The sequence below is a fragment of the Dunckerocampus dactyliophorus genome, chromosome 4, assembly GCF_027744805.1.
Source record: "Dunckerocampus dactyliophorus isolate RoL2022-P2 chromosome 4, RoL_Ddac_1.1, whole genome shotgun sequence".
NCBI classification, from domain to species: Eukaryota; Metazoa; Chordata; class Actinopteri; order Syngnathiformes; family Syngnathidae; genus Dunckerocampus; species Dunckerocampus dactyliophorus.
The window spans coordinates 16,141,699-16,155,116 of NC_072822.1; the positions used below are offsets into that span (position 1 = coordinate 16,141,699).

Consider the following 13,418-nt stretch of genomic DNA (forward strand, 5'->3'; position numbering starts at 1 on the left):
TTAATGCACAACATAATCATCAAACTCACTTACTTGTTCATATAACTCACACAGAGCAACAAAGAACTTCATGCGCGGTCTCCTTTGAATAGGCAAGTAATATTTTATTGGGGTAAACAATGACAAAGAAATCACGTGACACTTGCTAAAACTTGTGCAGCAGCATTTTTGATCAGCTGGAGGTTCTCCCAAGAGTTGCTTGAGCAACCTGTAAGTAGAGACTGATTAATAATCCAGCCGGGGGGTCACAAAAGCTTGGCCTAGTTTTTCAGCATCAGTGAGAAGCAAGAAATTTATATTTTTGAGGGGGATATTTTGTAGATGCAAAAACGTTTGACCCTTGAATGCAGGAATTAATGTAATGTACTGCAGGAATTAATGCAAATGTGCAAACATTAAGGTTCCTTACTGTGCTACGGTGGATGAATTGCGTGTAGTTAGCTTGACCTATGAATAATCTTCAATAACGCAAACTAAAATAGCACAAATGTCACTTTTTAATGGCACAAACCGGCATAAAAGATGCAGTAAAGAATGTGACCAGTTTTGCTCGATTTGGAGCAAAACGAAAACTCTCATCAAAAAGTAGAACCGCACAAGCAATCATTTTAACGACAAAAAACAGCATTTACGCAGAGGACTATTTTTTTGTTTAATTTGGCGCAAATGGGGGACTGGACTAATTTAGACTGACCTATAAAATAATCTATAGGATCTCAAACAAAAAAAATGGAAAAATGACAATTTTAACAACACAAACTGCACCTTTGAGACTATTTTACCAGAGCTTGTGTGGACCGACTTTATGCAGGTTCTGAAAAGTTTTCTTCAGCTGGGATGTTGTGTGGCCTCTGCTTAACAGCTGGTGTTAACAGAGTGACCTAAAAGGATATTTTGACTTTTCAGTGACAATATTGGATGCTTACATTAACCAAGTTAGAGACAATTTAAATGTAATAGTGAAAACAATTGAATCATTGAAATGTTTAATGTAAGAAAGGCCACATAGTACATACTTACAACATAGAAACTACAAAAAACAAGAAATAAAACAAACGGGCATCGCAGCAGCCATGACAAAACGCTATAAAGTAACTTTGCAACATAGCATAACAGTGTATATAGTGTAACTTCTAAAGATAACGTTGAAAAAGCTTATAAAAGGATTATTTGGTGTGTAGTTAATGCAGATGATGCAAGATAAAGCGGGCGTGTGTTTAAAGTGCCTTCCAGTCAACGGGTGACTTTCCAGATTTCTTCAGCAGATCATTGGCCTTTGAGAAATGTTTGCAGCCAAAGAATCCTCGATGGGCTGACAGAGGAGAAGGATGCACGGACTGCAGGATGTGGTGACGTTTCTATGAAGTCAGGGAACATCGTTGTTCAATCAAACTCATCAATCTCTTATTAAAAGCAGCAGTGTGCACTCACTCTATTAATGGCGGCTCCCTTCTTCTGAGCGTAGGCCCCCCACAGAATGAAGACCAGGCCCTCCTGGTTGTTGCTGAGCCACTGCACCACCGCGTCAGTAAACGTCTCCCAGCCTTTGTCCTTGTGAGAGTTGGCCTGGTGTGCTCGTACAGTCAGCACGGCATTGAGCAATAACACACCTATTGGGTGACAGGAGAATCTTTGGTAGTGGTGGTGTGTGGTGACAAGCGGTGCAGCCTACTAGATTTCATTTAAAACCAACCTTGTTTGGCCCAGCCAGTCAGATCTCCATGCCTGGGGTGCTGGAAGCCTTCTATGTCACTCACCAGCTCTTTGTACATGTTCTCCAAACTAGATATAGATGGCAAACATGGGTCTTGCAGGCGAAAGATTTGCAGAATGCTGTCATAAATTACCTGGGAGGGGGGGGCACGGGTCTTTTGACACTGAAACACAACCCATGGGCTTGGTTTGGACCATGATACGGGTCCTGACCAAGGATCACTACTTTAACCTGTAGAAAAAAAACCCACAGTGAGACGACCAGATCTGAAACGAATCATGCACTAAGGGCAAGACCTGACGAGACCTCCGTTCAGCAAGCATCAAAGGACTAATTTATTTGGCATTATGTGGCTGTTTCACAGAATATATTGTAAAAGAATCACCCATCCTCAACACGGGGTGTTAAAACAAAAATAACATGAAAAGAGAAGAATGTACGCAAGTACCATTGCCACTTGTTATCAATCAAGCACCTTCAATTAGCATTTTGTGCATGCAATACATACGCAGGAAGGGGAAAAAAAAAAGTCATCTATCCCCCAATTAGCGGTGCGAACATTGCTCCCTCACTCTATTGAGTTTTTTTCCTAAATTAATTAATAATTAATTAATGACTGCCGTTTCGTGGTTGTTGGACTATTATTAGTCCAAAAATATTGAAAAGACAAGTCATACGCATTATTCTGGTCACTAGGCGTCAGTAATGTTACATTGATTAAACATTACATTGCCTTAACATTACATGGAGTCAGCCATGGCACGTCTGACATGACAAAGTGAAAACAACCTATCTTCCTGTACCGTGTGGAAGTGGTACATTTTTGGCTTCTTACTTTGTCCTTCTTCCCCACTCAATTTGAAATCCTGTCTTAAGTTTAGAATAAATAAATCGGAGGCTATCTAGGTAGCTCGGTAGCATGCTAATGCTTAAAGCGGCGGCCATCTCGTGTCCCTGCAGTGATCCCGTAGCCTGCACATACTGTATGAGTTGCGCAATGTGGCGTAAACACAGAATAATAGGAGTGTAAAGGTGACTATAGGGGTGTTATTTCATGTCTACAGGGCTCTAATAACGTTAAACACCATATTCAGAAAGTCAAACAGGTTTTCTGTGCTCTAACTACAAAAATATTCCAATTATTAATATTGAATCCTACTTGGCGGAAATTCACTTATTGCGGTCAGGTCTGGAACCAATTAACCGCAATAAAGGGGCGACTGCACATGTATTTACAGGCGTAATTATCAGAAGCAGGTTTAGGCAAGTGGCTCAACAATTAGACTCACATCACGGATGTCACACATCTGTGTCCAAGTGAAAACCTCTTCAGCAGGAGGGTAAACAGTGTGATGTTTCCTCTCTTCATTAACAAACTGCATCAACTGTGGGAGGAAAAAAAAATAGGGTGAATTAGAGTGTGTTCACACTTATCACATTTGGTTCTGTTAAAACGAAGTCTGGTGTGTTTGCTCTGCTGAAACCAATCGTTTGGTCAAGTGTAAGCAACCATCCAAACGCTGGTGTCCACCAACTAAGTCGACATAGACTAGACAGTCTGAGAGATCGGTCTCGGTCCGCTTGCAAGTGAACTCCCTTGCGGTTCAGATCACTTGAGGTCGAATATGAACACTACACACCAGACCATTGTAAAAACGACAGCAAAAAACTTGCGGAGATTAAAAATGTGTAAGAGAAAATAAATTGGTGTCTCTGCTCTGCTCTGCTCTCTCCCTCTGTGTGTATGACAACCACACTCTTTGAAAGTGTATTTTAGAAACTTGGTTAAATTTAAGATGGTAAATGTAGAATATAAAATATATCATCAACCCATCAGACAGCATTTTGGCTTGGAATATTTGGGTTACGTCACATAATTACGTGGCCAAATTACAAAAAGCAAAATAATTTACAATTACTGTACACCAGCTGGAAAGGGAATGTACCAAATCCCAGGTTTATAGGAAGTGATAACGTCTGGACCAATCAACTCCTGCCCGATTAAGCCCTTACTTTATGCTTTTGTTTTTTTACTTCAGAACAAACATAGCACTGCCAACATCAAGCGAACCGCACTTAAGTATAATTTTTGGTCCGGACCAAACCAGAATTGTGAACGCAGCCTCATTGAGCTTTAACAGTGGTGCACTGTCCACTCACCTGCTTGAAATAGGGTTTTCCAAACTCAGCAGCCAGTGCATTTTTCCAGCTTTCTCCAAACCCAGGGGGGGGTGCGACCGGAAGACAGTTTCTCCAGTGCTGCCTTCTTGTTACGGGTGATGGTGTCCAGCTGCTCCTGAGATAGGGGCGACGGTGACGAGCTGCAGGGCTCCTGCTCGACCTCCGAGGACTTCCTCTTTCGCTGCATGATTTTAGTAAATTGTGCATAAGGAAGAGCAGGTGAGAAGTGAGCTGCTGGGGATGATACTAGCTGACTAAACTGTCGACAGCGCATACTAAGCATTGTCATGCTCTGTATTTAACAATCCCAAACAGACATGTGGTTTTGAATGCAGCTTGGTTGTCGCTCATACTTGTAGGAAACGGCTAAAGGAAGTTCCAACAAGCACACGGCTGGTGCTAGTTAACTATAAACAACCTTATATGTTATCATAAACCTGCTGAATGTTGGCTAGCGAAGCATACTCAACATATTAATTTAACTTAATGACACTCACCGAGTCGTTCGCATTCTGCTCCATTTCATTTCGATCTTTACAAACCCTCTTTTTGGAGACCGGTGAAAAGAATGAATTAATAGTTTTCTGTCCAATCATTTTGTGGCTTCTCTGGTAAGTGTCCGGTTATAAAAAGCACTGTACACTATGTGAAAATGAACTAGCAGCAGTCCCCTGCACGCCAAAACAAGTTCGCGCCAACAGAGAAGTGACGTATGAGTGCTATGCAAATGAGCTGTGAGGCGTTCATAGCCTACCCTGTTCCCTGGTGTTTCTTAACTTCTCCTTTGGTCATCTTGTTTTAGGCATTTTTGTTGGACTAAAATAAAATGTGTGCATGTTAATGGAACACTTAATGGACATTGGTGACTTAGTTAGTTTTAAATGTATTGGTGAAATATAAATCAATCAGCTAAATTGGGTACAGTACAGTATTAGCATTTTGGGCTGGTGGATTGCAACCAGGAAGAGACAGAAGCAGGAGACGGAAATAGAGAATTAAGCTATTTACTGAAAAGTGAATTAAACTGAAACAGACAAGAACTGTTTGCTGGATGCAGTGAGAGTGGTTTTAAATGTCATAAAAAATCCGTAGGGTTATGTGTCAAAAACATCAAGTGGTAGACTAAATTCACATGCCTATTCAGAGGATCCTACGTGTTCTCCATGAAGATACAGGCCAGAAAGCCAAAATGTTAACACAAAACACGTTTTTAATTAATTTAATTTTTACCAGCAATCAAAATGCATATAAATTTGGTCGTGTTGTTAATACACTGTGTGAGTCCAAGTGTATTTTTAATGACAAAACATCCTTGTTAGCATCCTATTAGCTTGTCACTTCATGGCATTCCTGTACTGCCATGAGTTTTTTTTTAATTTAGTTCTCACCTCAATATCCCAAAATGGGCCAAAGAAAGTTGCAAGTGCCAGCATTTGACAAATAAGTTGAGAATTCAAGAAATAACTACAGAAAGGTGGTGTGTGTGTCTTGCTGCCACATTGCATCTTTGAGAACAGTCATGTCTTAAACGAAAGTAAAAGTAACCTTTAATGATCATTTATCCCATTTTGTCATTTATATGCATTCACAATTGTTTCATGCATGTAAAATTCTAATTGTAGAACTATTAAAAACATGTTAACATTGAGAGTCAACCGCTGATGACATCATAGACGGGCGACGCAGCTGACTCTCGGCTCCTGTTTCAATGTAATAGCAAGCTAATAGGATGCTAGCAACGTGTTTTGTCATTTAAAAATACATTAAGAACACAGTTGGACAAAACACGCTATATAATGCACGATAACGTATGCAAACCAAGTCAAATGTATGGCGAAATGTTTTAATGACAACCAAAAAACACACTAACCGGAGCAGATGCTAACTGAGGTTCCAAAATCCTCTACTGCTCAATGTTGTTTGTCATCATTCCCTGCATCTACAGGTCTGGGAAATAAAAGCTTTTTCATGAAATGAAAAAGTTTATGAGTAAACGATCATGCAGTAATGATGCCCAAACAAGTCCAAGAAAGAAGATTAAACCAGATGAACTGGAGCAAATGGTGGTTGCTGAGGAAGATGAGTTCTCTGATCCAGTTCCCTGGCAAAAAATCGAGTCAGAAGACCTGGACTGTGACTACGCCTTGCTCTTCACCAAGGAGGAAGCAGACCATCTTTTTGTAAAACTGGAAGAGGAAGTGGTATATTCAACAGGTATAAGTAATCTATTTTTTGTCCTGACAGAATGTAGCCGTGTGGTGTAGTGAATGTTGTGGTCTATTCCAGGGGAAGAAGCAAAGGTGCGGGTGTTTGGGAAGGTGCACAATATACCAAGGAAGCAGGCTACATATGGCGATATTGGACTAACTTACACTTATTCTGGAGTGACACGCTTAGCCTGCGCATGGACTCCCACTCTGCAATATATCCGTGATGCTGTCACGAAAACAACAGGACATACATTCAATTTTGTCCTGGTCAACAGGTGAGAAATATACAGGTGGAACTCAATGACTTGACTCTCCAACGACTGTCATCTTGTCCAGGTACAAAGATGGGCAGGATCACATGGGTGAACATCGTGACGACGAGAAGGAGCTCAACCCTCTCTGTCCCATAGCCTCAGTCTCTCTTGGGGCCGCACGAGAGTTCGTCTTCCGGCACAGGGATGCTCGTGGGAAACAGAGCTCTCGGCACATTGAGCCCGTCAAGATGGTGCTGGCTCATGGAAGCCTGCTCCTAATGAACTCACCCACAAACACTTTTTGGTATCACAGCCTCCCTGTTCGAAAGAGGGTCCTCCTGCCTCGCATTAACCTCACATTTAGAAGCATACTGCCCACCAGCCAAAAATGAACCACTGACCTCTCTGCACCAAATTCAGCTGTTTATTATAAACTACTTGCACATATGCAAATATGTAGCTTGCCAAAAATAAAACATTGACTTTTATCCTTTTTAATGGTCGATTTAGAGATTGCACACAAACATGACATCACATGAACATACTGTACAATAGTGCAAATTGCAAACATTAACAGGCTTTTGCGCCACCTACTTCCTTCTCAGCTGGTTTGGAAGGAGGAAAATGGCAGTTACTAGTAAATGCAGCTAAACCACCTCTCGTGATGTAATGATAAATCGTGACATCAACAAAGCCATTCAACGTCCATGTTGGAGCACATTGCCACTTTTACATTAGCACACAGGGCTTCATGTGGTAACAATCTTGACTGACAAAATGGCACTTTGTGCAACTACAGTATGCACATCTTGAAAGTAATCCTGTGTTTCAATAATTATAGATGATTATGCATATGTATCTATGTATATTATGCATAATTTCCAAAATATGTATACATAGATTGCTGGGAATGCTTAGAAACTGTGACGTCTCCCATTCCAAATCATCTAATTCTTCTCTATGTCCTCATCATTGACAAAATAATTGTACCAGCTCGCAATTCAAATAGTTTCTTACAATGTCAAGAGTTAATGCTTCACACAAAAAAGATGAAGAGATGTTATCCAGGAGGAACCTTGTCCCTTGCAGATCAAATACAACAGAGTAAGTAAGTCCATATTCTTTGGGGGATTGTTCTGGATGAGAGCAGCAACATCTCATCATGACTTCCGGTGCTTGATATGATCCATTCATGTAATAAATTGCTGTCAAATGACTTCACTCTTTCTGGTGTCAAATTGCCATTGTCCATGTAGTAATGGGCATATCCAGTTGTGACAGTACGGAAAGGCAGCGATACACTGAGCTCTCACCCCTCTGGATGCAAGGCGGTGCTCTGCCTGCGGACTCTCTCATAGAAGAGCATGTAAGCGTTAGAGGACAGAACCTCGTGGAGGCTGGCTTTGCGAACGGAGTCGTCGGACACCCAGAGCCACCGGGAGATGTAGGGTGAGGAACTGTGTGGCAGAGAGGGGCTGCGGCGGTACGTTACAAAATGTCCAGAGTGCATGTCGCCGTGGTGAACCAGCACGGCCGTGAGCTGGAAGAGATACTCTGTGGAACTGGTGGAAAGGAGGTAAAAAAAAAAATAAAATAAATGCATTCTGTGGTGGTGTGAACATATTTGCTTAATCCTGTAGATCGGGGGGGTTCAAAGTGTTAGGCAGGCCACCCCTTAGAAGGCACAGCAATTCGAGAAAAAAAGAAAAACGTTTTCAAACCTGCTAAGCTAACATGAGTTATGTCTGAAGTAAAATTTATTGATTTTTACTTCCTACAGTAAGAGAGTAGAGTCTGGTTTGGGTAGCCCCATCCAAATTATATTCTCTCTAAGGGCTTCATAACCTGAGTGCGTTGGGTTAAGTCTGTCGGGGTGCCCTTAAGCTAGGCACTGAACACAAATGTGTTTCCAGGTATTTCCTACTCCTATAAATTGTTTGTAAATCCAAACAAACGGATCGTGTTGTGTCCACTGTACAGTCTCTATATAATATAAAATGCACAGTCATGAGCTTGAGAAGTCAAAGCTTACCGAAAGTCAAACATGAAGCCCAACTGAGTTGTCCCACTAGAGTGTAAACAAACAGATGAACAGTTTCCGTTTGTAAAGGGTTTGTTGTTGTTATGATGCTCTTCATCTGCAAAACAAATGGCAACAAACTAAGGCTGCGTGTAACAGTTGAAACAAGCAAGATGATGTTGACGTTTACCCTACCAGTGCCATTAGCAGCAGGCTTCTCCATAACCTTTTCTGATTGCTCAGATTTTTGGTGCTTGGCCAAATGTTTCGTCTGCTTAATGATCTGTGCAGAGGCGTTGTGTTTGTAGCGGTCCATAGATAAATACTCTGAAAACTGTACATGCTCTTGTCTTTTAATGGGGGTTCCTTCGCTGGACCATGTGAGTCTTTGCAGATGGACGCAGAGGCACTGGGGAAGCTTGACAGATGGAGTAACATTGGTTAGATACTTAAGAGTACGCACTATAGCTCTTATTTTATTGTTACAAGCATCCGTCTTTGTTTTGATAAGAAGGGTACAAATTTTACTGTTCTGTGTATATATACAGTACCGTATATGTACAGTGTTGTGGTGCGTAAGTACGAAACGTCTTAAAGCAGGACACTGTGACATTTTGTAAACCAACACATGTAGATATGCTCAGAAGTTATATATATATAGAATAATTTTTTTAAATGCACCTCAGCTTTGTGATATTGGTGAAAAATCATATTAATATGAAATTGTTTTCCCCATTTTGCTGTTTTTTTTTCAAATATTTCAACACTGTTTGCGCATTTTCTTCTTTTTGTAATATCATGACTTTATTCCTATAATATTTTGTCTTTATTTCCATAATATAATGACTTCATTCCCCAACTTTATTTTGTTTCCCATAATACAACTTTCAAAAAAAAAAAAAAAATTCTTTAATATTTCAACTCTATGCTAAAATAATGACATTATTTTCCTTCATAATATTACAAGTTTATTCAAGTAAAAGTATGACTTTAACAAATATTTCGACTTTATTCTCATAAGATTACAGCTGTTTTTTTTCCATTTCTTCTGCTGTTTTTTTTCCATTTTCCAAGTATTTGAACTTTCTTCTCATAATTATGACATTATTCCCAAAATATTTTGACTTTATTCTTGTAACATAACTTTTTCTGCAACCTAATTTTCCCAAAATTACAACTTTATTCGTTATGATTTATTCATTTGTTTCTCATATTACAACATAAAAAAAAAATTCTTTAAAATTTCAACTTTGCTACTAAAATTACTTTTATTTTTCCACATATTACAATTGTTGTCCTCATTAGATTAAAACTTTGTTTCCCTTAATATTTTGACTTTATTCTTGTGAAATTACTGATTTTTCAATTTTTGCTGTTTTTTTAAATTTAGGTTTTCTTGTTACAGTAAATTATTTATATTTTTAAGATTGTGCCACGGACCAGAGTACAAAAGGTCCGAGCCACACTTTAGACACCACCTGTGGCATGAAGCAAAATTCCAATTACCTTTCCCAATTTAAGCTGCTTTACAAACGTGGTCCGCTGACTTTCTGCAATCTGTCCATTGAATACTGTCCCATGTTGAAGCTAAAACAAAAAAAATCATGAGACCTGTCTTTTGCAGCATAATACACTGAGTCATATTGCTACAAAAAACACAAACTAAAAAATACCTGGGTGCAGTTTTCACACTCTACTTCCTTGATGGTTTCTGAGGAGATGAAATGCTGTAGACACTGATCCAGAGAAATCGGTCGACCCTAAACAAAAACACTTATTACATAAAAACCGCAAAATCTACATCGATCTAAGTTTTTAATGGAGGAATGTGCTTACCCATTGAGGTAAAGGGATGGACAGTGAAAGGCTTTCAAAGGAATCATATCGCACTGGACTCTGGGAAATAAAACATTCTCTATGACGATAAAACTGTACCACATTTCATTCTGGGCTGGATGATTCTGACACGAAATGGCATGATCAGAAAATAAATTCCCAATTCAAAAGTGAAAAAGAAATTGTGAGGAGCCATATTTTTCGTCTGTATGCTACTTTCTGGTTTATGCACAACACATTTCTATTTATTCTATCTGCAAAAAAGTTGTATGGATATTGGTTTTGGTGTTTTTGTGTAAGCCAGCTAACTAAACCAACTGTGAGTAAAAGGATTTATCTTTGTGCTTTTGTGCATAATAAACAAACTCACTTGTTGCTCACACCGCTTGCACAACATGTTGCTTGTTAAACGGCCATGAAAAGGATGTTGAAACTTCCATGGGCTTGGTATCGGGTGAAGAGGCGCTGCAGGGGTAAAAAAATAAATAAAATAAAATAAATCACGTATTTCTTGTAAGAATTTGTTATATTTTCTGTCTTACCTCGACTTCTGCAAGTCCTACTTCTCTCATCATGTTCAGGAAGATTCTGGTATATTCACATAAACACACAAAAAAGAAGAAACTGAGTAATTGAAATGGTTTGCAAATGCATGCATAGTTTGGAAAACAAACACCTCGAAATACTCCCTTATTGTCTCCCTTTGGCTCTGCTCTTCTGTCCAGAAGTTGCAGACATTCTCTGTGTATTGTTTTACATATGAAACGTGCTTGTCGATTGTAAACTTTCCTTTATGTTCCACAACATTGCATGTAGTTCACCCCCACTTGTTGAGAACACTGGGAAACAGATGAGCGCAATCTATAGCGGTGATTTTTGCTGGTAAATGAGAGACGATGACAGAGTATCATTATCATCATTGACATCTCTTGCAATGTAGAGAAGGAACTAAGGACGTGGGTGGGTGATGCAAGGACACATTTGATTGGTTTGACAGTGTTTTGAGCGCTACTCAGGGACAAATTCTATTGGCGAAAATGACGGTGATTGGTCAGAATGCACAAGGGAGTTGTCATGGCTTTGCGTACAAGGCTGCGTGTGTGTTTTAATGTTTTACTTTCCTTAAAAGCCCTCAAATCTTGCATCAACATGAGAGTGATTTGTTTCAAACAACTCAAGTTGGAAAATGATCGCTTACCTCAAGAGACTGCATGTCAAAAAAGTGGGTGACTTTAGGCTGGCGGTCCCGCTCCTCCTCAAGAGACGATGTTAAGACATGAAAGAGTTCGTGGGCATCCTAAAAGAAGACATGACGAGAATAAACCTTCCACATAACAAAAGCCACAAATATGCAATCAGTACTAGCCTGCTCTTCAAATGAACTGATGTGCCACCGGTAGAGCCGGAGAACATCCAGCAAGCATCCAGCATCGAGCACATCTTCATCCCCAGGCTCATTACTAGACAGTGCTGTCAGCACCGAAGTTAACATCAAAATTATGAATGGTCAACAAGGCTCTATTTTCCAAACCTTTAAGAAGCTGGAGCAGTGTCGTAGACAGCTTGTTTTCTTTGCTTGACTGGATTGCTGGTGAACTTGAAAACTTCTCCAGCCATTGGATGAAAGACGGACATGCAGCCAAACCCTGAAGCAAAGAGTTCAGGAAGCAAGTGTTGCCGAGGTTCAGCAGACCAGGAACCATACCTGTAGGACAGCACAGCTCACTCTTAAGGTACTGCTTCACAATGGGTTCAAACATTGCACAGCCCATCAGCTGTTACCTTTCTTTCTCTTCTTTTGCTCTGTGATCGGGCCCCACAAAACGTACACACCAGCCGCGATGGCAGCTGCGATACCACCAATAACACCCCAGTTTTTTAGCATCTTGTTTCTAATGAAGGCAAAACAAGTCAATTAAAACATACAGAAAGCATGGCAGTAACATACAAGCCTATTTTTTTTCTACTGCTTATCCTGTCACAGGTGAGCTGGAGCCTATCCCAGCTGACTTTGGGCAAGAGGCGAGGAGACCCAGGGGGTCGCTAGTCAATAGCTGGGTTGCAACCACGTGACCTAGAGGTAGTCCGTCTGGGGGGCAAACGTTTAGTTTCCATTTTGATTGCTGTTGGTCACTGCTCACCCAAGCGTGTTCATATACGTGGCTCCACTCCACGAGAGCGATAAGTTTAGCAGCCACCTTTTTCTGTGTTTTTTTTTGTTGTGGTTTTCTTGAACTTGAACTTTATTTCTATTCATGATGGTCTACCTTAGGTACTCTGTCATAACCTTTCTCGAAATCCAGATTTGATTGCGTTATTTTCGGTCTGTTTTCACTCAGTACTACAAGTTTCTTTTGCATGCCCCCTATTGGCTATTTTAGAATCAGACAGAGGTCGAGCCGAGGGCACATGTGGTCATTGGTCCTTTAGAAGCCATTTCATAGAAATCATTACTGCTTCCTTTGTAACAGGCAAACTACAGAATGCAACCTGTGTTTATAGCTTTGTTACAAATTATATTCCCAACGTTGTTGAAAACTCCCCTACCTTGGCTACAGGAAGAGAAGCTTTTGTATTTCCTACTGTATTCTTTCATTTCCCAGCACACGTGTAAAACTAGCATGGCGTGGTAGTTGTCCAGTCGGCAGTCAGCGATTTTATTTAACAACTTTTACGCGACTTTTACCAACACTTGCGCTGCTTCTTGTCTCAACCCAACCGCTGGTTGAAAGAAACCCAAGCACTGACCATTTGCATGTCACGCTAGCATTAGCATGTGTGATAACTTACCAGCAACACAGAGATAAATCTTTTTTTGGTGTATTATCTGAAATTCACGGACAGCCACCTGACATATTAAGACGGATTTGTAATAATTCATGGTCACGTATTTTGTCGCTAAAGATGAGTAAAAGCGGCATAAAACCGGCCGTTTGTTTGTCTACAGGTCCTGTTGCCAGCTGAGCACTGTGCATGGCGGCGGCGGCGGCGCCGTCGTCGTCTTGACACGCTTCTATTTTGACCAGGTGAACCATTAACGTTAAGAAGCTTAATTTGGCATTTGCCAGAGGAAAAGACTTTACCTGATGCTGGGACCAGTGCCAAGGTACTCTCTGACAAGCTTATCCGAGCTTTCTGGTCTGCACCACAACATCCTGTTGTTATTGCGGAACTTTTGTCTTCAGAAACATTATTTCTGGGGG

At 40.4% G+C, this 13,418-nt stretch overlaps 3 protein-coding genes across 5 annotated transcripts; 1 reads left to right on the plus strand and 2 right to left on the minus strand.

Annotated features, from left to right (window-relative positions):
• Window positions 1–309: 309 nt before the first annotated feature.
• Window positions 310–4,561, minus strand: LOC129179632 (uracil-DNA glycosylase-like). Its single transcript, XM_054773090.1, is given in 8 exon segments — window positions 310–1,358; window positions 1,432–1,610; window positions 1,694–1,782; window positions 1,848–1,945; window positions 3,004–3,099; window positions 3,875–3,943; window positions 3,945–4,076; window positions 4,393–4,561. Coding segments are annotated over 8 exon segments (903 nt in total). The 5' UTR covers window positions 4,492–4,561; the 3' UTR covers window positions 310–1,217.
• alkbh2 (alkB homolog 2, alpha-ketoglutarate dependent dioxygenase) lies at window positions 3,859–8,194 on the plus strand. 2 transcript variants are annotated; one of them, XM_054773091.1, is made up of 4 exons: window positions 3,859–4,114; window positions 5,841–6,109; window positions 6,182–6,380; window positions 6,442–8,194. In XM_054773091.1, the coding sequence occupies exons 2-4, from the start codon at window positions 5,869–5,871 to the stop codon at window positions 6,749–6,751; spliced, it is 750 nt and encodes a 249-aa protein (XP_054629066.1). In that variant the 5' UTR covers window positions 3,859–4,114; window positions 5,841–5,868; the 3' UTR covers window positions 6,752–8,194. The 2 variants fall into 2 exon arrangements, with proteins under 2 accessions (XP_054629066.1, XP_054629068.1); XM_054773093.1 differs by having other exon boundaries at window positions 3,859–6,109.
• usp30 (ubiquitin specific peptidase 30) lies at window positions 6,774–13,404 on the minus strand. Of its 2 annotated transcripts, none has more exons than XM_054773086.1 (13): window positions 13,299–13,404; window positions 11,998–12,107; window positions 11,747–11,920; window positions 11,582–11,685; window positions 11,414–11,512; window positions 10,758–10,803; window positions 10,586–10,680; window positions 10,216–10,275; window positions 10,053–10,139; window positions 9,886–9,966; window positions 8,575–8,797; window positions 8,392–8,497; window positions 6,774–7,921 (listed from the first exon to the last, which is right to left on the minus strand). In XM_054773086.1, exons 1-13 carry the CDS (start codon window positions 13,367–13,369, stop codon window positions 7,669–7,671), a joined length of 1,509 nt encoding a protein of 502 aa, XP_054629061.1. In that variant the 5' UTR covers window positions 13,370–13,404; the 3' UTR covers window positions 6,774–7,668. The 2 variants fall into 2 exon arrangements, with proteins under 2 accessions (XP_054629061.1, XP_054629062.1); XM_054773087.1 differs by lacking the exon at window positions 13,299–13,404 and adding an exon at window positions 13,006–13,207.
• Between the last annotated feature and the right edge of the window lie 14 nt (window positions 13,405–13,418).

Excerpts from the sequence above, each read along its gene's own strand:
- alkbh2 (XM_054773093.1), top strand. The coding sequence starts at position 5,869 with ATGAAAAAGTTTATGAGTAAACGATCATGCAGTAATGATGCCCAAACA. Across the intron at positions 6,110-6,181 it reads GGAAGTGGTATATTCAACAG|GGGAAGAAGCAAAGGTGCGG; the intron begins GTATAAGTAATC and ends GGTCTATTCCAG. Across the intron at positions 6,381-6,441 it reads AATTTTGTCCTGGTCAACAG|GTACAAAGATGGGCAGGATC; the intron begins GTGAGAAATATA and ends CATCTTGTCCAG.
- usp30 (XM_054773086.1), bottom strand. The coding sequence starts at position 13,369 with ATGTTGTGGTGCAGACCAGAAAGCTCGGATAAGCTTGTCAGAGAGTAC. Across the intron at positions 10,276-10,585 it reads GCAAGCGGTGTGAGCAACAA|AGTCCAGTGCGATATGATTC; the intron begins GTGAGTTTGTTT and ends TTTATTTCCCAG. Across the intron at positions 10,140-10,215 it reads CCATCCCTTTACCTCAATGG|GGTCGACCGATTTCTCTGGA; the intron begins GTAAGCACATTC and ends GTTTTTGTTTAG.